This window comes from Bubalus kerabau, chromosome 3 (genome assembly GCF_029407905.1).
Source record: "Bubalus kerabau isolate K-KA32 ecotype Philippines breed swamp buffalo chromosome 3, PCC_UOA_SB_1v2, whole genome shotgun sequence".
Lineage (NCBI taxonomy): Eukaryota > Metazoa > Chordata > Mammalia > Artiodactyla > Bovidae > Bubalus > Bubalus kerabau.
This window is the reverse complement of record NC_073626.1, coordinates 54729546-54755013: the sequence shown is the minus strand read 5'-3', so window position 1 is coordinate 54755013 and position 25468 is coordinate 54729546. Positions and strand designations below refer to the sequence as shown.

At 37.9% G+C, this 25468-nt stretch overlaps 2 protein-coding genes and 1 pseudogene across 9 annotated transcripts in view; 2 read left to right on the top strand and 1 right to left on the bottom strand.

The window, feature by feature from the left end:
- CYFIP1 (cytoplasmic FMR1 interacting protein 1) overlaps positions 1-2358 on the top strand; it is a 107800-nt gene extending 105442 nt beyond the window's left edge. Inside the window, 1 exon segment of the mRNA XM_055571830.1 lies at positions 1560-2358. Within this exon segment, the coding sequence (XP_055427805.1) occupies positions 1560-1724 (165 nt within the window). The 3' untranslated portion in view covers positions 1725-2358.
- Positions 2359-2828: 470 nt separating this feature from the next.
- NIPA2 (NIPA magnesium transporter 2) lies at positions 2829-24675 on the bottom strand. Of its 8 annotated transcripts, XM_055571832.1 has the most exons (9): positions 24377-24674; positions 23476-23609; positions 21638-21756; positions 20201-20318; positions 15461-15691; positions 13633-13689; positions 7834-7924; positions 6521-6681; positions 2829-4901 (listed from the first exon to the last, which is right to left on the bottom strand). In XM_055571832.1, exons 5-9 carry the CDS (start codon positions 15597-15599, stop codon positions 4267-4269), a joined length of 1083 nt encoding a protein of 360 aa, XP_055427807.1. In that variant the 5' UTR covers positions 15600-15691; positions 20201-20318; positions 21638-21756; positions 23476-23609; positions 24377-24674; the 3' UTR covers positions 2829-4266. The 8 variants fall into 8 exon arrangements, with proteins under 8 accessions (XP_055427807.1, XP_055427810.1, XP_055427806.1 ...); XM_055571835.1 differs by lacking the exon at positions 23476-23609; XM_055571831.1 differs by lacking the exons at positions 21638-21756; positions 23476-23609.
- Positions 20266-20439, top strand: LOC129646112 (DNA-directed RNA polymerases I, II, and III subunit RPABC4-like; annotated as a pseudogene).
- Positions 24676-25468: the final 793 nt, after the last annotated feature.

The window sequence follows — 25468 nt, the reverse complement described above, 5'->3', positions numbered from 1 at the left end:
GGTCTCCATTTCCTTGCTGGTTATTTAGCTCACATCCCTTCTCATGCTTTCCACATGGCCCCTTCCAGCCAATATGATCAAGTCCCTCTCACACTACTAATCTAATTTTGTGCCGCGTCTCTGCTGTCTTCAGCTGGAGAAAGTTCTCTGCTCAGTATGATTAGATTGGATCCACCTGGGTAATCCATCCTACTTTTCCTATTTTAAAGTCTGTAACCACCTAACTGTATTTGCAAGGTCCCCTTTGCTATTGGAAAATAATGCATTTACAGACTCCAGGGACTGGAACTTGGACATCTTAGGGGCCACTCTACCTCCCATACCTCCATTTCCTTGGCTGTCTGGCTGTACCCAAGTACTGACTTAACTGATTTCACGTGTATGATCTGCTGTGTTTTTAACTTTTGAAAGTCACTAGTTTATATTTAACATGTTGATTTCCTTCTCCACATCTTGGTAGTAATTGATAATTTTATCTTCACAGAATTTTTTCCATTTTTGTTTCTGTATACATCTAAATGCATAAATAAGTCATCACATAGTCTTTACTTTTCAGTTCCGAGACCTCAAGGGGTATCTAAAACTCTGAAATGTTTCATTGTTTATTGGATTTTTATTTGGCAGCTTTTGTTTGGTTGAACCTAATTTGGGATGCCTTTCTCCCAGGATTTCCATTTACTGTTCATCTCCCAGAGTTACTACCAATGTGGAACCACTTTTAACTTCCTAAGAGGTCCAGGCTTGGTGGAGAGCCTTGGAGTGCAGTCCACTTTGCTTAAAGCCCAGCCTGTCTCTTCATCCCGCCCCTGCTGGTAGCATCTGTCTCTGAGGAGCCTGGCTTTTCCCTCACTTCTTGCATAGGCAAAACCAGCAGTGCTTTAAACTGGAATAGACTTTCAAGTTTGTTCTGTTTTCGTTTTTGTGTTTTTTAACATAGTTCTATTATAGCAGGAAGTGTCGTCCAGTCATGTCCGACTATTTGCAACCCCAATAGCCCATGGAATTCTCCAGGCCAGAATACAGGAGTGGGTAGCCTTTCCCTTCTCCAGGGGATCTTCCCAACCCAGGGATTGAACCTAGGTCTCCTGCATTGCAGGCAGATTCTTTAATGAGATATGAGGGAAGCCCATTATAGCAGAAAGTGAAAGTGAAGTCGTATCCGACTGCGACCCGTGGACTGTAGCCCACCAAGCTCCTCTGTCCATGGGATTCTCCAGGCAAGAATACTGGAGTGGGTTGCTGTTTCCTTCTCCAGTTATAGCAGAAGGGTCTATCAAAGCACCCTGTCCACAATAACTGGAAATTACTTGTGTTGGTTACTGGGCTTCATCTTCACATTTCTAGCTCTTAGGACACCATAGTTCTTGATACCAGTCTGTTGAATAAACAGGTCTTTAAGTTTTACACATGAATCTACAGTAGCATGAAGCCAACAGAGAAATGTTGCAGTAGAGATGGTATGTGTCAATAGTTGGCTATAATTTTTCTAATATGAAAATGCTGAGGTATTTTGAAGCATGAAGAATAAATGACAGCTATCCTAATTGTAATTGTTGTAGCCTTTGAAGAAGATGGTGGAAAGAATTCGCAAGTTCCAGATTCTAAATGATGAGATAATCACCATCTTGGACAAGTACTTGAAGTCAGGTGATGGAGAGAGCACACCAGTGGAGCACGTCCGCTGCTTTCAGCCACCCATCCACCAGTCCCTGGCCAGCAGCTGAGGGAGTGTGTGTCACCTGTTTTTCAAGAGTTCCAGTACTGACTGCATTTAAGATCGAGAAGGGCATGTTTTTCTTTCCATAAACTATTTAGTGGGATTTTTGAGAACTATTTTTCAGTATCTCTGTGCCTGTTAAAATAAGGGGGTGCTTTTCAATCTAAAAGCTTGATTTTATAAAATTGACTTATTTTTCTACACTAAAATTGTATATACTTTTAGTAATTGGAAAATCTGAGAATGTTGACTGCAGATTGTTGCCTTCATGTTCTTACAAAATCATTTTCCATTTTTTTTGTGGAATGTTCCAACAGCTAGCTATGTCATGAAGTGCTGCCGAGTTCATCCATTTATCCTGTAACACTTAAGGAAAGATCTGTGAATTTAAGCAAGAAACTTAATACCAGCTAATTGTAATAAAACCCATTACCAATTAGAATAAACTTAATGATTAGCTTTTGTTGAGGGATTTTTCTGGTTTTTTAATGAAAACCTTTTCTAAGTCATTTCCCTTTCCCTTTTTGTGTCTTTCAAAAAGTAGTGAACTTGAGTACTCTGTTTCTACTAAATCCAGCTGTAACAAAATCTAGTTTGTGACAGGATTTAAAGGTTACAGAAATAAAAATAATGGAACCTGTTTGTGTTCATTCATTTACTGTGACCCTGTGTGCCCTGGCTTTGTAAGGTCCTTTCCCTACTTGCTCGAGTGCACAAACCAGGCTAGAAGTCCAGGTCACCTGCAGCCATGAAGGAAGGGACAAGATCATGGTGGTAACTTCTATATGGTTTTAAAACCATTAATAGCAAAGTGCAGGTGCATTATCTATGGCACCAAAAATAAAGTCTGTGAACTACTTGGTTTTACTGTTTAACCTTAACATAAAACAGAACTGTTTTAGAAAAAGTAACCTACAAATGTTGCTTGTGGTAATGTGAAAAAATAACCCTGGGGCCAGTATTCTCCTGCAGATTAAGAGGTAGTATCCGTGCTCACCCTATAATGGAAGTATAGAATATGATGAAAAATTAAGTTTAATGAGTAAATTTAAATAATTCATGAGTTTTTATAACAATTATAAACTAAATAAGAATTTTAAGTGCTATAAGATGTTAAATAATTACAAATTTATTACTATAAAGCTATGCATTCTCAATGAGGGCAATATCACACCCAAAGGGGTGAAAATTGGTTTTCATCTGTTGTGTACAAGCACAGATATAGTTACAGTTTCGTACATAAACAAATATAGAGTATATGTGTGGTATTAAAATTACATGGAGAGAGGCAGTTAGGAAAAAAATGTCTACAGAGGTTCCTTAGAAGATCAATAATAAAATATTGGGAAAATGGAACGTGTTTCAGAGACCTAAAGTGTCAACTCTGCCCTGATAAGGCCAGTGAACAGTGAACCTCCCATGGATGGCTACTTAGACAGCAGACCAAGCTTAGTGACTGTGGGCAGGAGCAACAAAATGGAAACAGGCCCGAGTTCTTCCTACCTAGGTGGGAATGAGTTGTATTTTTGAGGCCAATTGATGACAGGTTTTGAAGCTGGACAGAGGTTCATTACATTGTTATTTTTTGCACAGGTTTGATGTTTTCTGTAAACATTTTTTTCATGGACATTTTAACAAAACCAAAAGAGTGGTCCAAACTCTTAAGCAAAAATAAGTGCTACAAAGAAATTATATTTTACAAACACCCTGTTCTAAACATTCAGATTTAGAAAAGATCTTTCAGTTTTATTTCAACATGAGCTAAATTTAAGAATTTACCCTAGTCTTCTATTTTCCAGCGTTGTTAGAAGAGCTAAATGATAATATAACTCATTACAAAAATATATGGAAAAGTACAAGAGCTGATGTAAAATGGTAATCAAGGGTCCAGCCATCAAGGGATTAGAGTAACTGAAGAAGAAAACCAGCCGGGCTGTAGTATGACAAAGGATGTGCTGATTTAAAAAAGTGTCATCTTGGAAGACCATCAAATGTTCATGGTGGCAACTCCCAGCCTGAGAAGTACGTCCATGCAGTGACTTCCTACCTTTTTTTGTTTGTAAGTTGCCTTCATTTAATAATTTAGGGGTCTCTTAAATTAATAGTTCAAAATTTAAATAATTCATTACATAGGAGTCATTTTTATAGGTAAGATAAATTACAGGATAATGTATTAATTTTTTGTTTTAATCAAAAAGCCTTAAAATGATCAGGAATTGATAAGAATGGGCATGAAAAATGTACATTTCAGACTTTCATCACCAGTGGGAGGAAAAAGCCTTTTTATAGACCTAAAACTGTCAGTGCATTTAGATTTTGATGAAGGAAAATTTAAAATAACTCTACAATAATACAGTGTTAATAGAAATTGGCCATGTATTGAGTCGTCATTTAAACATAAGTAATTTCTTGGTCCAAATTAGTGAAACCTTAAAAAAAAAAAGGATTGTCTCTAGAGAACATCATTTGAGAACAATGCTTTTTCAGACACATTCTGATACTCAGATTCACTTTTTTATAACAGTTATAGATTAATTACATCTTTCTTCCTAAAAAGCTGTCAGATTTCCATTTCTTCGGGAGATATTTTCAGCAGTGTGTTGTTCGATTCCACAGGTTAAGCTCTCTTCATTATTATTAAGAACTTCATACATACTAGAAAGACTGCCATTCACTGCTTTTTCGTCTTTCCGAAAAGACACAGGCAGACTTGAGAGACTAAAGCTGACGTCTTTAAAGGCATGCAACAAGAATATTCCCACAATGATTGTAAAGAAGCCACTCAGAGTACCAATGACATCATCAACAGGCATATCTTGCCATTCCTTAAAAAGAATAGCTGAACAAGTTATAACTGATGTTGTGAAGAACACATAATATATTGGAGTCACGACAGAAGTGTTGAATATGTCCAGGGCCCTGTTTAGGTAGTTAATCTGTGTGCTCACACAGACTATAAGGCTCAGCAGCAGGATCCAGGTCAGGGGATGTTGTAGCACAGGTTTTCCAGCAAACAGCTCTTTGATAGCAATGCCCAGGCCTTTAGCACAGGAGACTGAAACTGCCCCAATTACAGAGCAGATTGTGATATACACAAGAATGTTTGTCTGTCCATGGCGAGGTCCCACCACAAAGATTAATATCAAGGACACAATGACCACAAGTGTTGCAAAGACCACAAAACCTGGAGGAGGCAAAGAAAAATTATATTTAGTTAAATGTTTAAGTACTTGATAAGAAGGAGAAAAGGTGTGGTCCTAAAATAAAAATTAGCTTTCTTATGCTGCCCCAACAAAAACAGTCATAATAATTTAGTTAGATGTACACACTGGAAGATTACGCTTCATATTCACAAATTATACTAATACTAACATTTTTAAAGTAGTATCTTGGGCCTCATAATTATACAGATATCCCTTGATTAACATGGGATTGAGTTGCATGGATCCAATTATACATGGATTTTTTTTTCCAATAAATACAGTACAATACAATCTGAAGGCTGAACCTGTGGATGTGGAACCTCAGACATACAAGATGGACTATAAGTGGGTTTTCTCAGATATCCCTAAGCTCTGTGTTGTTGAAGGGTCAAATGTATATATGTCAAAGAAAACAGTATCAGGCTGACTCACAGCCATCCGTCCAAGAACACTGCCCTACTTCCACCCACTGGGGTGCTCTAATTCCAAGAATAGGTATAATACAATCAGAAACCAGTGGAGAGAAATTATGAGATGACCTTGAATGCTCAATGATTTGTAGATGCTAAAGAACATTTGTCTAAAAGGAGCAAATTTTTTAAATATTTAGGGACCAACCACGGGGGTAAAAAATCAATAAGAGAACTTGACAATAACTGTCGGGATCCAAGTTAGAGAGGAGACTTGAACCCAACATGATAATAGCTAATGACTGTGTAGCACTACAGGTCAGACACTTTTCTTAGCAATTTGCATAAATTAAGTCATTAAATTCTCACAACTACCCTGTAATATAGACACTGTCATTTGCAATTTTAAGATGAGGAAACAGAGCAGTTGTTTAATCTTTTAACTCCTTGAATTCTAGTAATATGATTTTTAGAGAAGGAAACACAAAAATAAGAATTTGTAAGGAGATGATAGAAACATGAAAGCCAAAAATCAGAAGATAACTGATAACAGCAGATTCAAGAAAGCTGAATCCCATCATCAGCAGTGATCAAAAATTAGAAAGTGACTCGGTGTGCTACAATGAATGCTCTGAAGATACAAACTACCTCTAGAAGTGGGTTGAAGAAGAGACTAAAAACAGGAGACCTAGCTAAAGTCTCTTCAAAGAGCACTGAGACCACGTCAGATCCCGGCCCAGTTCTGAATATCTCAGTGACCGGTCCCCTTGCCAGACTAGCTGAGTGCGTGGGGGCCTCACTAAAATGGGGCCCTGGAGTAAGGCATACGTCTATGATGGTAGCCATCTCCTCTTTCCCACTCAAATCCTAGATGCTGGCAAGCCAGATAGGAAACTTGGCTGGGAATCTGACCAGCTCAACTCGCAAGGCAGTCAAGGGTCACTAGAGAGGGGCCAAAACAAACAGAAAAAGTCTTTGTTAGTTCAATGTAGACAGAGGGAAACTTCAAAGACAATAGTGAAATGAGAGGAATCAAAGCAGTCAAAATCTGAAGTAAAAGGAAGTACCCTGAGGTAGCTAGAGAAAGACCACACAAAGCAATGAAGACCCAGCGTAGCCAGAGAGAAATAAAAATTACTTTGAAAAAGAATAAAATACAGTAAGACTAAAAAAAATTTTTTTTTTCATACCTGGATCTCCTAGCTTGTGAGACATTTCATTTAAGGTCTCAATCTCCTCTTCTTTTGGAGCATGAATAACCATAACTGTAGATCCCAGAATACTTAGCAAACATCCAATTTTTCCATGAAGATTAAGTCTTTCATTTAGAAAGTATGAAGAAAGAATGGCACTAAAGTGGAGGGAAAGATGGAGGACTATTAATCAGCTACTTTTCTCATTTTTAAATGTCAACACAACTTAAGAATTTAAATTACTGAACTCAAACTAAAACACTGAGCTTATAAAGATTCTAGCTTTCAGCCAAGGTAAAAAAAATGCACATTCAATCATAAAATGAAAGTTTCTGGGAACCACCTGCTTCATCATACTCTAAACCAGAATAGTTACCATCTTTGTACTGTGGGACATCAATATGAAATTTTACAATAAACAGAGCTATGATACAAATTTAAGAATCTAGGTCCATTTGGACCTATTTGCTCAACTTTATCCTTACTGAGTGATGAATCCATCATATATTTTCATTTAATTCCACATAACTTGCCTATTAATGATCAAGTTTTAATATTTTATAGCTAGTTTTATTGAAATCTTAAAAAAAGTATAAACCTATAAATAATGGCATAACAGAAAATTAAGAATAAAATACATTACCATAATATATATTTATTACACATAATACATAAATAGCATCTTGTATCTTTATACATTATAATATAGTTTCTTGAAAATTATATAATTTTGCATACAATATAGATTTATGTAACTATTAATGTTAAAAAAAGGATAAAAATACCTATCAGTCAACCATCTTTGGGAATACTAGCCAAAATCCAGACTTCAATATGGGCTTAGCTGTTTCGGCTAATGATTAAAACAACAGAAACAGGACAAGTCTTGGACTGTTCCTTCCAAAAAAGTGTCCCAGGCCAGTCTTCAACCCTGCTCCAATCAATTACTTTCTAGAGAAGGTATAGAGATCTATTCATCACCAGTCACCACCTACCAAAGTATACATGTGTCAAATGATAAATACTGTAACGAATGCAACTTGGAATTTTAAAATACTGCAATTAACGTAGAACTAGTGTTGACTCTAAACACAAACAAGACAAAGCATAAAAGCATTTTCTCCCACAACTTGTTAGCTGGCCTATGCACAGAGAATAACATTTCAAAAGCAAACTACTACACAGCATAAAAAAAGTCTCAAGGTTGTTTAAATATAAATTAAACTGAGCATGTGTAATTAGCAGGTACTGAATGCCTTAGAGATGAAACATTAACTGCTGTTTCTACACGTGAAGAGAAGGGTCCTCACCTTACTAGGACACTGAGTGCTCCTAAGGGAGTCACTAGGGTGGCTGGTGCAAATGCATATGCAGCAAAGTTGGCCACCTCGCCAGCTCCCACTTGGAGAAAGACAACAAAAGAAAAGGCTCAGATAGGAACATATTTAGTCAAAACAGAAAAGGCTGCATTTTACATACATTTTTTAACACACTATTTAAATTGTTATTCATAAGGGTTCTCCTGTAAATTATCAACATTAGAATAGAATTCAAACCAATTAGAAACAATACAAACCTAGAATTTTAATGGAAAATACCTAATTTCTATGTGGGTTTTTTTTTTTTGGTTGGGCTGCGTGGCTTGTGGGATCCTAGTTCCCCAACCAGGGATCGAACCAGGGTCCTCAGCAGTGAGAGCACTGAGCCCGAGTCCGAATCACTGGGCTGCCAGGCAATTCCCCTGTGTATGGGTTTTTTAAATCAAAAATTTAGTATTTATAGCCTATGACAAACAAAAATCAGCTTAAACAGATATAAAAGCCTTTTTTTACTAGCTCTTTTCCTTTTTAAAACCCAACTCTTACATTCAAAAGATATTCTTGGGTTGCTACTATGCATCAGATGTTCTAGGATGAGGAAAAATAAGACATTTTAGTGAAGGGAAACAGACAAATGAAGTAAAGTGTGCTACTTAGAAAACAAAGCAAGGGAAAGGAATGAAGAGCTGGTGCCAGGCAGATAATGTTGCCAGGCAAGGGTGCTTGGACAGAAAGTTTTGATCAGTCAGATATGGAGTAAGGGGTTTACCAGCAGCTATGTGTGGGGGGGAAATGGGGAGACATCCCAAGCAGGAAGAGTAAGTACAAAATTTTGACTCAAGACCATGTCTGGCATGTTGGAGCAGCAAGGAAGCCAGAATGGCTCATACAGAGCAAGCATGCGGGGAGTGGCCAGGGAGAACAGGACCTTTGTGAGTCTCTCAATGGATTTCATCTAAGCTGAAAAGCCACTGAGGAATTTTAGCAGGGGAGGGACATGTGATCACGTAAAATCACTCTTGGCTACGGTTTTCCAAAATGGTTATACACCTAGTAGTGTATGAGAGTTTCCTATTTCTCACTCTCCCCAACGTGTGCTAATCTGTTAATGGGAAACAGGATTATTTTATTATGCTTTGAATTTGCATTCCCCTTTTTCATATGTTTATTAGCCAAGTTAAATCTTTTAGTGAAGTAGTTTGGGTTTTTTACCAGTTTGTCTATTAGGGTATTTGTTTTCTCTTATTGATTTTAAGTAATCCTTCATATATTTTGAACACGAATATTTTCTCAGCTTCAAAAAAAGTCTTTGCTATTTCCCCATTTTGGTGTTTACTATGGGCTTCCCAGGTTGGCTCCAGTGGTAAAGAACCCACCTGCTAATGCAGGAGATGGAAGAGATCCCTGGGTTGGGAAGACTCCCTGGAGGAGCGCATGGCAACTCACTCCAGTATTCTTGCCTGGAGAATCCCAAGGACAGAAGAGCCTGGCGGGCTTCAGTCCACAGGGTGGCAGAGTCAAACATGACTAAAGACTTAGCATCAAGCAATTGTTAGTTCTGGCATTTTTTTGGCTTAGAAATCCTTTATCATCTTATCATCTTTAATTCACCTAAATTACTAATTTGAAATGGTTTTAGTCATGAATAGCTGAATTTTACTAAAATAATCATATAATTTTCTCCTTCAATTTAACAGTAAATTACAGTGACTTGTTTTCCAAGATTATGCCAATTTTGCATCTGCAGAATAAATCTAACTTGCTCATATTATTTTGTTTGTGATTTTTACATTTAGGTTTGTGAATGAGACTAGACTTTATTTTTCCCTTCTTATTCTGTCCTGATCAGGTTTTCATATTAGGATTATACTAGCTTTTTAAGAAGAATGAGGGAACCCCTTTTTCTATTATTAAGAAACTTCTTAAGACTACAATTATTTCTTCTTTAAATGACTGTGTAATTTACCTATGAAACCATCTGGGCTCAGGACTTAGTACATGCAAAGGTTTTAAAACTACAGCTTCAACTGGGTTAAGTTAGAGGAGTATTCCAGTTTTCTATTTCCTCATGAGTATTGATACACTTTACTTTTCCATAAATTTTATCTATATTTTTTATCAACTGGATGTTTTTCATAATATCCTGTTAATATCTATGAAACCTTAATTACATCACCTAGCTATTCTTTTCTTTTTCTTGATCAGTTTCAACAAAAGGTTTGTCAAGTTCATTATTCTGAGCATTGACCCAAATCTCGCTTTAATACCTTGTTTTTCTATTTAAATACTTTTAGCTCTTCTCTTTACTCCTTCTATGGTTTATTCTACAATTCTTTTTCTATTTTCTTCAACTAGATGCCTCATCTTTCTTTTCAATTATATTTATTTGAAACCATAAATTTTACTCTACTTCAGTTTTATTCCCTAAGTTATGATATTTTGTATTCTGTATCAATATACTGAAGTACTGTTTAAATTAAACATACTTTTAAAATATTTTAATTTCCATCTGACTTCTTTGAACCACGGGTTACATAAAAGCATATTTCTAAATTTCTACATGTATTTTTCATGTTATATTTTTGTTACTGATTTCTAATATAATGATAATGATCTGTGAAAAACTTAATTAAATCCTTTGAAAAATTTCAAGACTGGCTTTATGGTCCAGCAAATAGTTCATCTGCATCAATATTCCATATGCACTTGAAAATAACGGAGACCTGAAGTTGCTGAGTTCAGTGAGTTAAGTTAAATCTGCTGTTCATATTTTCTATCACCTTAAGAATTTTCCTCTGCCTGTCCCATCAACTGCTCAGTGTCATATTAAAATCTCACTATATGAACCTGGATTTGTGTATTTCTCCGTGCTGTTCTGAGTTTCAAGGCCACATTATTCTTTTTATGTATTTATTTATGGCTGTACTGGGTCTTCGCTGTGTGCCTGTGCAAACATTCTTCAGTGTTCGGTGTGCGGAGGCTACTCTTCGTGGCGATGCACAGGTTCCTCCTTGCAGTGGCCTCTCGTTGCAGAGCACGGGGTAAGGCTTAGGAGGCGCTGATATATGGGCTAAACTGCTCCAAGGCATGTGGGATCTTCCCAAACCAGGGATCAAACCCATGTCCCCTGCAATGGCAGGCAGATTCTCATCCACTGTGCCACCAGGGAAATCCTCAAGGCCATATTATTTATATATATTTTATCAGTCAGGACTGATAAAACCTCCTGAGTTGAACCCTTTGTTTTTAAGAAATAATCCTCTATCTCCAGTGTTGTTTTGGTATGAAGTATATTTTTTCTAAAACAATAACAGAAATGTCAGGTTTCTTTAGGCATGTTTTTCCATCCTTCTCTTTCAGCCATTTTATATCCTCATGTTTTACAGTGTACCTGACAACAGGCATGTAGTTTATTATTTGTTTTTATAATTCCGATGGAATAATCTGTCTTTAACTAGGCCATTTCATGCACAGTAGCTGATAAACCCGGATTTAAATATACCTGAGGCTGATTCATGTTGATGTTTCGTAGACACCAACACAATACTGCAAAGCAATTATCTTTCAATTAAAAATAAATTTTAAAAATAAGTTAAAAATAAATATACCACATTTTAAAAGACTTTCAAGAGTTTAAAGATTAATAATGTAATACTTCAAATATTCAGAAAAACAGAATAAAATATAAATGACAGCTATATATCCACCACCTGAGTGGTATCACCCTTCACAAGTTCTCTCTTTCAAAAGGGGCCTGCTATGGAGTCTGTAGTTACCTCTAGGGCAGAAGTATCTCCAGCTCATCCTGAGCTTTATGCGTTTCCCTGATGCTGGCTAGGTAATTCTTAACTATCATGTTGGCTCTTTAATGCTTTTAAGAGGATGCTTTTTTATATCCTGTCCAGTCTTTCAACTTGTTTTCAGCGAATCTTATTAGTTTCATCTTCAAAACACCCAGATTCTACCACTTCTCACCACACTAACTGCCATTACTCCAGGTCCATGCCATTATCACCTCTTACCAAATTATTTCAACAGCTTCTTACTGGTTTCTCTGCTTTTGCCCCTATACAGTCTATGCCTCAACACAGCAGCCCAAGAGTTCCTATTAAAACCTGAGTCTGTACATATTACCCCTTTGTTCAAGCCTCCAATAATTCCCCATCAAACATAAAAGTCAAAGTCTTTTCTGTGACGTACAAAGCCCCATGTAATCTAGGTCCTCATTACTTCTCTAAATTTAACCTCAACCACTGCCCTGAACTCCCACTCCGTTACTATCCTTATCTCTTTAATGGTTCCTGAGGTTTTAGTAATCCAGTGCTGTACAACAAAGCACCCCCAAAACTGGCAGCTTAAAGCAACAAATGTCAGCCATGTTTTCTGTTGGCCAAGACAATGATTTCTCATAGTTTCTGCTGATCAGCAGGTACTTCTCAATCAGCGTCTTTCAAAAGGTTGCAGTCGAGATACTATCTGGAGCCTGTGCCTTGCCACAAACTGGAGGACTCACATCCAAGGTAACTCATGTGACTGTTAAGTCAGTAACTTGAGTGTAGCCTGGGGACCTCTCCTCAGGCTGACCGTCCTCCAGCACAGAAGTTGGCTTCAGAATGACCAATCCAATCAATTAAGGCAAAACCTTAATGCCTCTGATGACTTAAGTCACAAGTCATCAACTCTGTTGTATACTTTGATCATAACGCATTAATTCAGTGTGAGAAGAGATAATACAAAGTTGTGACTACCAGGGAGCAAGAAGCTTTGCGGGCTATCTTGGGTTCTGCCTACCACATTTTAACCCGCCAGGCATGGTCCTGCTCGCTGCCTTCATGTTTATTATTTCCTCCTGCTTAAAATGTTCTTCACCCAAATACCCATATGGTTCTTCACCCAAATACCCCTCACTTCCTTTATCTTTTACTCAAATATTATCTTTCCAATGAGGCCTGCCCTGGCCCCTCAACTAAAATAGAAACCTATCTATCCTTCATTTTACTACATCCCTTCTCTACGTACTACTAGCAAATGTCAGCATTTATCACTAACACACAGTTTAGTTTATCTTCTTTACTGTTGTCCACCTAGAAAGTAAAGTCTCCTGTGGATAAGAAGCACCTAGAACACCTGACACACAAAAAATGATCAAAAAGTACTTCCTGAATGAAGAGTTAAATTGTCTCTTTGTTATTTCAACTGCCCTTAGAAAAAAATTTTACATAATTCAATCCTGAATATTTTGAAAGCTCAGTGTCTTAAGGATCACTCTTTCTATGTACCTTTTAAAAGACAATCATCAGAGCCCCCTCGCCTGCCCCCTTGCACCCCTCACAAGCATCCTACACTAATAAACCTACTTCTTGCCTATCAAAAAAATAATACATAAATACACAAAATGTAATCATCAAAGTATGCATGGAAGTCTTAGCAAATGCATACCTCCTTTCTAATTTGGAATGAAAATCAAAGGAAGGACAGGAATGCTTTCTATGATCTTTCACTTAAGATCACCTTAAACTGAGTGTAACTTTTAAAAATACATATATATGTCAGGCATGTTTTAATCAGATAGACAAAAGTTTTCGCATCCAAATTAAATAAACTTTTAAACTGTTAAGTGACTTATACAGGCTTAAATTTTACATATTTTGAGTTTTGTTCATCAAAAAAACCCAGAATTTAAAGTTTTAAAATTTGCTGGTAATATAAATATGGTAATATGTAAAATAGTATACATAAATATTTCAATATACACCTATAGTATTTTCTTGAAACATCCTCTATACATACTTGATAGCAGTCCGGCCCACCATAACCATTCTTTGAGATATGCATGGCCACCTTGACCTGTCAATGAAAACATATTTCACTTCTTTGGAAGATTATTAGACTTCAATATATTTATGACAATTAGTAATGACAGATTTTAAAATATCATTTGCTTATTATTACTATATTGAATAAAGGCTTCATCATGATTACACCAGAGAAGGCAATGGCACCCCACTCCAGTACTCTTGCCTGGCAAATCCCATGGACAGAGAAGCCTGGTAGGCTGCAGTCCATGGGGTCGCTAAGAGTGGGACACGACTTCACTTTCACTTTTCACTTTCATGCATTGGAGAAGGAAATGGCAACCCACTCCAGTGTTCTTGCCTGGAGAATCCCAGGGATGGAGGAGCCTGGTGGACTGCGTCTATGGGGTCGCACAGAGTCAGACACGACTGAAGTGACTTAGCAGCAGCAGCAGCAGCAGAAGCATGATTACAAAGGGGATTTCTTAGATAATATTTTTACGATTATCTTAAAACAGGGGATGTGAGGATCACAAGAATGTGAATGAAGGAGTTAAATCAATCCTTCTATTTCAGTTCATAGTTCATGCTTTTGTTTTGTGAACTTACCTTCAATACACAAAGTGAACCAATCAGAAACAGCCCAACTTCTAGTGAATTAGATAGTGGAGAAGCCATTTAGGTGTGGGTTGGCCCCACTTATGAGGTAGTAACCCTGGAGAAAAGGGTCCTTTATTGACCAGAACATAAAAAGTTTGAGCACTGCTCACAGTCTGGAGCTTCCAGGATATTCATCCTGCCTTTTCCTCTAGACCATCCTTCACTTTCCTCTAGACGAAAACTAACAAAATTTGGAAGCAATCAGTACTTAACCCATTATTCAAAAGAAAAAGTCAATGTGAATGAACTCTTTGATAAGCATATCCACATGGAAAATGTGAGTACCTGACTCAGGAATGAGGATATACTTGTTCAAATAGTATATGCCAATACTTTCTCCTTTCTGCACGAAATCCAATTGAGGTCATTATTTTAAGAGCTTGATTAGGTATGGCTGTAGAAATGGCACAGAAAAGAAGGAGGAGGTAATTTTTTTTTACTGCCAAAGCAGATTTTCCTATGAGAACAGAACTGGGTCTAAAACTGAAGCAGAGGCTGAATGACAGAACATGGCCAGAATGCAACATAAAGCTGGAAGCTGTTATGATACACCAAAGTTAGAGGGCGTTCAATCACATCAGGCATTTCCCAGGGGCTCATGGCTTGTCAGTAGTTTCTGGGGATCAACCTATACCACCAATCAGAATTTCACTCAACTAAGTACACCTCAACCCAAAGAAGCCAGCTCTCCTTCCTGCCAATTTGAGATCAGGAAGGAAAATGTCTAAGGAAAAAACAAACTTACTATCATAGATAAAAGAGCCTAGCCTTTGATAAGATTCTGATTCTATCCATATAACCTCATTTCCTTCTCTGCAGACATATCAAAATTTAAAGAAAGGGCTGGATGCTAACTGGGTATTGGTCCCTATTCCCACTTTGATAATAACTGCAAGAGTGAGTAGTTAACTTATTTTGACTTTTTATTTTTCTTATTACAAAAGTGATTCTCTATAAACATTTACAATTCTTACAAAGTCTCTATAAACATTTACAATTCTTACAAAGTCCAAAGTTTTGAATATAGTCACAAGGAATGAAGATATAGTCTTCTACAGTCAAAGAACCCAAATATCAATGGATATTTGGACACAAATATCATGTGTTCCACAAAGGAACACAATGATGCCATTTCAAAGTTACACAGGGCATAAATAACTTACCTGCTCTCATGGAGCCTTTTCTGGCAAGTCGTAGAAGGCCTTTTTTTTTCAAAATGAAACTCCCTCCAATGAAAATACTGGAACTCATAGCCAATCCCAGACCAATATAAAAGTCATACTTTCCATGCCCCTGGCTCATTTCGCTTGTTATTTAAAAAGCTACTGTGAATCACATTGATCAAGAGCACAGAAACTGTTGGTGCTGGAGGCAGGATGATGCAGTCTTCAAATCTAAAGAGGGAAAACAAAATGAAATTTTCACAGAATGACAGGATGCATGATCACTGCAAAATTTTACTGTTTCTTTTCTCATGAAATAATACTTTTTATTACTACTATTAATAACATAAATATATCCACCATTTGTATTTAGCACTTATCTAATTATATATCCTCCAATTATGGAAAAAGATGGGATTGTGATATAAAACCAAACTTAAAAACTGGGACTTCCCTGGCAGTCCAGGGGTTAAAACTCCATGCTTCCACTGCAGGGGGCAATGGTTCAATCCCTGATCAGGAAACTAAGATGCTACATGCTGTGTGGTGCAGACAAAAAAGAAAAAACACTGAACTGATAGAAACAGAAAACTCTGAAAGGTGGCGGTTAAGGGGTAGGGAAAGGGAGTGAAGGTGGTCAAAAGGTACAACCTTCCAGTTATAAGATTAATAAGTAACATAGTTAACAACACTGTATTGCGTAGGCTAGTGAATGTGGCTAGACAGTAGATCTTAATTCTCACTACAAAAAAAAAAAAAACAAAAAAACCATTTAGCTATGTGTGGTCATCGATGAACGTTAACTAAACTTACTGTGGTGATTATTTTGTAATATGTACCTTATGCGGTAACCTTAAATTAATACAATCTTACATATCAACTACAATTCAATAAAACTGGGGAAAAAATAAAAAGTAAAACCATATTTAAATTGATTTTATAAACTCTGGTTTCCTATTTTAAAAATGTTTCCTGTCTTAGCTGCACAGTCCATAGTTAACAAACTTTCCTAAGAAAAAAAAACTCCTCAGAATGAAAATGAGGCATAAAAATACACAAATCTAGTTTACAAAAACATTTACCAATTTTACAAATGTGTCTTTCTGAATACGCTATACAAAGAAACAAAAAATTTTCTCAAGCATACATTTTCTTCTTGGAAATCTACGTAGATATAAGTATATGGTAATTTACTTCTTATGTAGCCCATTCAGGAATGTGTAAGGAGAAGGCAGATGTCACATTATTTTGTTATAGTAGAGAATGAAGTCTAGCAGATAGATGTTTGTCAGGGTATGTGTGTGGTACTCTTGGCCCTTTTAGAAAACAGGAGGGTCATGGAACCTAGAAGACTCAAGCTATAAGACCAGAAAGGATGCAATGGCTTACCAAAGACTACAGTTTTTTTCAAACAGCCCAAACTCAGAACTCTACTGGCAAATGAACTAAATTGGGTAGAAAAGCAGAGGAAAAAGCACTTACTCGGCTGCAAGGTTTACTACTGGTTATAACAAACTGCCAGCCCAACTTTCTGATATGTCTTGAGATGTTTTCAGTCCCACAATTTAACAACTGAATCCCAGAATTAATCTACAATTCAGTCAGGATCCTTAGTCATTAACCCTCACTGACCAGCCAGATTTTTCCATTCTTCAGGTTACAGGACACTGGCCTTTAACAAAAGCAACTTAATTTCCTATCTACCTAGCCCCTCAATTACCTTATCCATCCACGCAAAGAGGTTTTACTGAACATACATTCTGTGCACTAAGCAGTATGATCAGCTGTTTGGATAAAATGGTAATAGCTTTTAGACTTCAGTGGGGAGACAGACAAGGGACAGATTAGAACAGGGGGCTGGGAGGTAAGTGAAATAGGTGAGGGAGATTAAGAGGTATAAACTTTCAGGTACAAATAAATGACTCACTGAGATGAAACATACAACATGGGGAACATAGTCAATACCAATGTAATATCTTTTTATGGTGATAGATGGTAACTAGGTTCATCATGGTGATCATTTTGTAACATAAAAATATCATAATTAATCCTGAAATGAATTTCTAAGGTCCCAGGCTGCTGAAATTGTGAACTAATTGCATCCTTAAGCAAATGAGCCAACATAAAAGTCATTCAATTTTTTTTTTTTCTTTAATATTTTGCACTTGGAACATAGCATTGTGGGTCAATTATACCAAAAAAAAAAAAAAAAAAAAAAAAACTTTCAATACTAAACTTCCAGTTATGAAAAAATACCTTAAAAACAGTACTTACTGTAATTGCATAATAAAGTTTGACAATTTTCTTAAACACAAAAGAATGAAACCCTCGGCTATAGTTTTTCACATCTAGTGGCTTAGTTTGAATCAATTCCCTTATTTCTCCTTCTTATTAATAAATACACGAAAATGAAAGAGAAGTTCTAAACCTATAATTAAACTACTCTATTAACAAAAGAAAAAAAGATTATAACAAATTAAAAAGTGTGTTTACAGGTTCCCACCATACCCTACAACTTGTTTATCCATGTTTATGACTCAGTTACCCTCAGCAGAAGGCCAGCTTCCGGGCTCCTGCACAAGAGTCACCTTTATTTATCCTGTGTGCCAAGTATCCAGCAATCTCAAACTATGTCAGATGTATTCTGGGTGAATACTGACAAATGGAATCATATGATTGGCCCTAAAAAATAAAGCTGGCTATTTATGAGTAAGAAAACCACTGCGTCATTCAGCTTAGCATTCTAAAACGTAACCACTGTAAAACATAGCCTATAAACTGAAAAACTATAAAAAGTTGTCAAAGTAAGCTGGGAAGTGATAGTACCACATACAAATGAACATGCAAAGATGACAGTAACAATGGCTGGAAAATGAGAGTAAAGACACCCAGCCACCACTAAACACTTCAGCCTACTTGGCAGATATATTCTTCTAATAAGCAAGAGTCATCTAACTGAAATGAACCCTCCTCCTTTAACCACTATGTTCATGGAACAACGTTCTTAATTACCATTCAAGTTCTACTGAGGAAGTAACTAATTAAATCTTTGAAAATCTCCCTTTTGAAGGTTTGACTAAAACAAGCCAACTTAGAGTCTGAATATCCTAGAATCAATAAAACAAAACCTTGTTATCTGCAAGGACCATACTCAGAAACAAGCCAAGCATATCTATAATTCCAATCCCATCATAAGGATAGCCTCACAAATCCAAATTCAGACTTTATAAAACTGACCTTCAAATACCAAATGTGTAGCTATCAACTTACTAATATTTACTAGTGCTTAAAGTTGAGTGACTTCACTTTCACTTTTCACTTTCATGCATTGGAGAAGGAAATGGCAACCCACTCCAGTGTTCTTGCCTGGAGAATCCCAGGGACGGGGGAGCCTGGTGGGCTGCCGTCTATGGGGTCGCACAGAGTCAGACACGACTGAAGTGACTTAGCAGCAGCAGCAAAGTTAACTCTCCACTAAATGGCAAATTACAAATAATGTAAGGTCTAAAATTAAGATCCAATATATTATGCTGCCTTGACACCTGGTAAAACTGGGGTGACTTAACCACAAGTTTCGGTCCTCCCCTACTCTGCTTTCATGGATAGGTCCCAAAGTCAAACAGCCCTCCTTATCACGGAGACCAGGCACACCTCCTGCTTATCCCTGAGTAGTGAGCTTCACTGCCTTGACAGACTGCAGAATTATTAAAGCAAGCCAATCACATCCTCCTGCAGGAACTGAGGGGCCCCTCAACCTCCTGCTTGCCTCACAGAGGTCCTGGTTCTTTACTCTGCAGCATGTGTGTGGCCCTGTGTAGTATGTGGTGTACTCCTCCTAGACATGTAAAAGTGACTAATGAACTGTTGTCTAAGAAATTGCTCTCACGTGCCCAGTGTCTAATGTCATGGGGGAGGAAATCTTCTCCAGCAACGAGGTGAAGAAGAGATGACTAAACCAACACATTAAGTCGGAATCTTATTTTATCCTATGATCACTGAAAGTCCACTGTTCTTAACTCTACTATGTCTATATATAAATTTTCTCTATATTTTACATAAAGTTGCACGTTGCTATTTAAAATCTTTTCCCCTCTTTTCTTTTTATTGTTACTGACTTATTGTGGAAAGCTTCAAGCATACAAAAGCAAAGAAGGATGTTTTTGATCAGTTGGGTCAATCTTATTATGCACATGGCTTTGGAGAGCTGTACCCCTTATCCCAAATTCATTTCCAAACACAGAATCATGGCTCCCTTCAGACAAGTCATCACTACCTGGACATACCACAGCCCCTCACATCCTTCTTTCCACTATGTAAGAGGATGCTCTTCACTTCAGGCCAGGTCACACTTCAAGTTGTGCTATAAAGACTTGTCCCGTAGCTACAGCCCACAGGCATTTTCTCTCCTGTGCAATTATTTTATTTACAGACACGTTCATAAAATTTATTTCCCAATTACTATTCTATCTTTGAAGATAAATTCTAAGTTTCTTAAAGACAATGACTAGTTATTCGTGGTGGTCTCCCCAGAAAAAGGCACTCACTTATACTGGCAAATCTGATTCATAAGCTTTTCTAAAATTAAGGTTATTTGTTGTATGTGTTTGTTCACTTACTGAATACACCAGTGTGTACATGGGTGGGGAAGGATGCCAAGTAACATAAAAGTTGCATACCATGAAGCTATAAAGCAGCCTTCAGCCACTAAACTAAGTAAATGAATCACCTCATTTGACTTACACAGCAATGAGTCAGAATCTGTTTCCAAGCGCAGAGAAGTTGCTCCGTGCTACGTGGGGACAACAATGAACACCCAGAAGGATGTTCAACTCCCAAAGCAGCAGCCAATGATATAGATCTGTGGAGAATGTTACACAGAAAATGAAACAAAATTAAGGAGTCTAATCCGATGCAAAGAACGTGGATACAGAATAATGTAGAATAGGACTAAAAGATGGGTGGGTTTTGATGCTCAATGAAGCATGAAACTCAGAAGCCTATCTTCATTTGGATTTGTTGTTAATGTTGTATAGTTTTTGACTATTGAATTTATGAATACAACTATATATAACTGATTTCATTTTAAAAACCATGTTGTATTTAGGTATCCAATAGTTTATATAAAAATATTATTTTTTGTTCAATTAAAAAGAAAAGGAAGGAAAGAAAATGGCCATCAGCATGAATGTCCTGAAAGGAATATTTGCTTCACTATTCTCAGACCTGGTAATGTTCTGTTCCCACTCTGTGTAACTAAAGGTCAATCACAGCCAGGAGAGCCTGAAACAGAGATTATTTTTTATTTCTCAAGGATCTGCTTCAGGCAGAGCCAGATTTAAAAAGTTAAACAAGGAAACTTGCTAAGTTTCACTTCAACTAGGTTCCCAAGCCAGAAATGACAAGTCCCAGGTGGTAACCTGCCCATCTTACCTCTCAGAGGGACTCAGGTGAAAGGTCCCAGTCCACTACCCCTGACTGTTACAGTTTAATTTTTGTGGTAATCTGTTCAATAAACATACACTAAGCAGCACATGTCCCAGGCACTGGTGTTATAAAGATGACCAAAAGTTCCTGTCGTCAAGGATTCCACAGCTAAGTAAGAATTCTGAAAATAAACTATTCAAATTTTAAACACACTTCCAAATTTTAAAAACTTTTAGAATTTTCAGCTTCTTCTAACAGGCACTTGATTTTCATAATTGATTTCATTAATATCTATGAACACTTACACTGTTAACTTTAATCAAATGAAATTATGTCAAAAGTGAAATTAATACAGCTCAAAGAAAAAAAATTATGAAACTGGTCCACTTCCTTCTAAAGCACAGAGAACATACAATTAAAGGAAGAGGAAAACATGGACCGGTATTCTAACACCTATATGAAAAGCCTGAAGTAAGATTTGTTTTGGGAATTCCCTGGCAGTCTAGAGATTAGGACACAGTGCTTTCACGCCCTGGTCCCAGGTTCAATCCCTGCACAGGGAAAGATCTTACAAGCTGCAGCACAACCCAACCCACCCCCCGCCAAAAAAACTATGAAAAAAAGAAAAAGATTTACTTTGCAAAATGACATCATCAATTTCAAAGTTAGCTAACTTTAAAAATTACACCTATTTATTTAACAGTTTTAAACTTGTCACAGCACTTTTGACATTTCATTTTTACAAGAGCTTACATGTGATAATGTTAAGTAACTTCTCATGCAGCTGGTGAGTAGCAGACCTGGGATTAGAAAATGAGTCTCCTCATCCTCAGCCTTTTGCGTTTTCCATTAGTTTCCTTTTAGTCCCCAAGCTGGAACACAATCAAGGGGCAACTCAAACCAGGTTCTCAGTGTATGTAGGTCAGTCTTCATGCCCAACCTGCTTCTCGTGTTCGAACTGTGGCTTTACCATCCTTCATCACCCAAATTGCCTACAACGGCCAAGGGTGCCAGATGGATTCTCTCTCTGAGAGAAGCCAGCCAGTGGCTGGCTACCCACTATTTACAAAAAGAATTCCAAATTTTGTAACCCAATATCTAAGACCTTTCACCATTTGCTCCAAACCTGTATTTTAAATCTCTGCTTCCCAATACTGTATTTCATATACTATGGCTCCACCTTAAGTCAACACACTGCTGCCATTCTTAATTATTCCTTTCACTCCTCTGTATCTTTTTTACATTATTCCTTTCATCTTTAAAGACCTACTTCAAAAAAGCACCTCCACAATGAAGCCCTGCTTGAATTCCATAAACCGATTTTTTTCTGAATGTGCTAACCTTTATTCTGAATCTTTCTGTGGACACTTTTCCAGCCTCTATTATGATTACTAATGTACATGACTTATACCCACCTCACTGTGGCTCCCTATGGACAATGGTATGCTTATTTCATTTACTCAGTCAACAAATAACTGATTTACAGTAAATGAATACATACTATGTTCAAAAACACGGATACACAGTGAATACAGCAGACCAAAACCCTGCCCTTAAGAGTTTACCTTCTGTTGGCAAATAAGAACATTAATTTGGAAGGTGGTGAATGATACAGTGAAAAGTAAAGCATGTTAAAAATATTGAGTAATCTTAAAGATATTGGGTAATATAAAGTAATTGGGTTCAGGGGCTTCTATTTTAACTAAGTTGGTTAGGAGGCCTACTGGAGAATGTAACATTGAGTAGAGGCTTGAAAGAAATAGTAAAAGAACAAAGCACAGAAAGAAGCAAGTGCAAAGGCACTAAGGCATGAGCAAGCACGTAGTTTCTTAGGAAAACAAAGGCTGCTATAACTGACACTAACTGAATCAGAGGGCTTCCCAGGTGGCTCAGTGGTAAAGAACTGGCCTGTCTGTCTAGCAAGAGATGTGGGTTCGACCCCTGGCTCAGAAAGATTCCCTAGAGAAGGAGATGGCAACCCACTCTAGTATCCTTGCCTGGGAAATACCATCGACAAGGGAGCCTGGCGAGCTACAGTTCATGCAGTAGTAAAAGAGTCCAACGCTGTTTAGTGACTAAACAACAAAAACTGAAGGAGGGTAGGTGGGATACCTCAGCAAGGTGTTTTCATACACTAGAAATATCCTCAAGAATATAACTGTTTCTTATTATTATGTCTCCCTAATAGTAATAACTACCACTCTGGTGTGACTGATACACATTAATTCTTTTTTTTTTTTTTTGGATACACATTAATTCTAATCCACACAATAATGAGAAAAAGCTATCATTACCCCCCACCTTTTAGTTAAAGAAACCAAACCTCCCAGAGGTTAAATCTCAAATAGAGGATCACATAAAAGTTGCACAGCCTGAAATGAAACCTAACTGTCCACTGGACTCAACTTCTATACAGACTACCCACATCTAAGAGTTCTCATTATTTACTTCTGCTTGGTTTCCATTGCTTTAATTTTTTCCAGCCTCTCCTTGGGCTAATTATTTTTAAACATAGTAACTATAAATACTATGGAACCTAACTTTCCAATCCTATTTAGTAACAGTAATTATAAATTAAAATTTTAACTTACATGTAAGTTTAATATGGTCTCTTATGAATAAAAGGCTGGAAGAGGTTAGAGATGACTTATTCATTCTCATTTCCTCGTAAATAAAACCCTTTATTCTCATTTAAAGTTTTAAGCCCTGGCAGAGTAGCTCCAGCCTGGAAAGAAGAAAATACAGAAGTAGCAAAAGGAATGAATAGTTACTGAATACTTTTTTAAATTTAGCTACTAGCCTCCATACTCATTTTACTTACCAACTAACATAAAACCTACTCAACTGAGCATAACATACTGCTTCAACAGACAGCTTACGGGTATGAAACAAAGATCTCTATTCTCTCATATTTATTGTTAGTACTTTTAACAAAAAAATGTACTAACTGGGTTCATGGTACATAGGGAATTTCTAGAAACAAAACTAAAACATAGCGTGTAGTAAATGAATTGAAAAATCTAGAAAAGAGATTCAAGAGACAAACACAAAATCAAAGGTATAATGAATTTTGTTCAGTTGTATGGCGAGGGAGAGAGGATTCACTGACTTTATAAAAGTTAGGAAATTAAACAGGCCATGCTCAAAACGTTACAGCGACATCTAAGGCTTGTTCCACTGTCAATTAGTATCTCCGTGGTAGCTGAAACAATCTTTTAGAACTCATAACAAAGTGAAACTATTTTAATGAACTTAATGAACAGGCGGCCCGAAAATGCCAGGCCAGGTTTCCGTGGGATTTATTGGCAATCCAAATCATGTTTGAATTACTCGATTACGAGGGAAATTACTTCCATCTCAGAACACGCGTGGCTCAGTGTCTCCAGAGAAAAGAGGCGCCCCTGAGGAGTCCTTCCCAACCCAAGAGGGGCAGGCCTGCCCACAGTTAGCCCCTTCGCGCTTGCCTGAAATGAAGAAAAGTGGAGACCTCACCGAAGTTGGCAGGCCCGCCGCGCGGCTTCCCCTCCGCTATCCGGCCCGGGTCACCTCTGCTCACACCCCCACACAGGCCGCTCCGGCTACCCACTCCTGAGCTCGCGCGGCCACCGCCTTCGTTTCCGTCCAGTGGGAGGTGTGAGCATCCAGGGCTGCAGCCGTGCGCACCGCTTCCTCCATGGGGGAGCGCCCGGGGGAACTTGTCCCAGACGACCTCCAGCCCCCACCACCGCCGCCGCCACCGCCGCCGCCACCGCCACCACCAGGACCTAAAGAGACAGCTAAAGAGAGCCTGGGCGCGGCCGAGTGACGCAAGAGGCAGCGCGCGCACGCGCAGTGAGGCGCGGCAAACGCCCCGCCCCCGGCGCGCCTTCCGGAGAAGGGGCGGGACAGAGGAAAGTGGTCTGGATTGTTGGCTGACCAAGTGATCAAAATCAAATCAAATCAACATCAAGAAAGTACCATGTACGGTGAATTCCCACGCGCGGTTAGCACATGAAGCTCTGTGTCTAAGCTATCCTAGGGAAAGGTGCTCCGAGAGGGCAAGGGCGGGACTAGAGTGAGACCCGGAGGCCCGGGCGAGTAGGAGGAGGCCAAGGAGTGAAACCAAGTGCTGGGGGCGGGGCGGAGTTTGGCCTTCTCCTGGTAAGGCCTCCTCTTCCCAGATGGTAACTGACCGAATCCGAAACTATTCGTTACGTTCTTTGGGAGGGTTCATTGTTTGCTAAAAAGCCGACCTCCCTACACTTGGGAGATTTATTTTTCATGAGATGCACGGGAAACCCACTGTTAAGCTGCCCTGCCTTGGCTTCTTCTGGAACGTAGGAAGTTCCTGGGACCCATGATCATGGTTTCGTCAAAAAAGGACGAAGAGGGCTCATTTATTTATTACAAACCAGAAGAGCAACTAGCTGGATCTGGAGTGAGACCTGCTAATAAAACAATACAGGTGCAATTCCTCTGGGGATATTTTTCCAGTTTTTGACTAGATACGGGAACACTATTATACCAAATTTAAATAATTTTGGGTGGGAATCTTTCTAAAATGAAGTCTGTGCTTATTTAGCCAGAAAATGCCAAATGTAATTT

Bases quoted from the DNA above. Each gene is read 5' to 3' on its own strand.
- NIPA2 (XM_055571837.1), bottom strand. From the start codon at position 15,599: ATGAGCCAGGGGCATGGAAAGTATGACTTTTATATTGGTCTGGGATTG. The intron at 6,682-7,833 runs GTGAGGACCCTT...CCTCCACTTTAG, and splicing joins GCACTCAGTGTCCTAGTAAG to TGCCATTCTTTCTTCATACT. The intron at 4,902-6,520 runs GTATGAAAAAAA...TGCCTCCTCCAG, and splicing joins TCACAAGCTAGGAGATCCAG to GTTTTGTGGTCTTTGCAACA.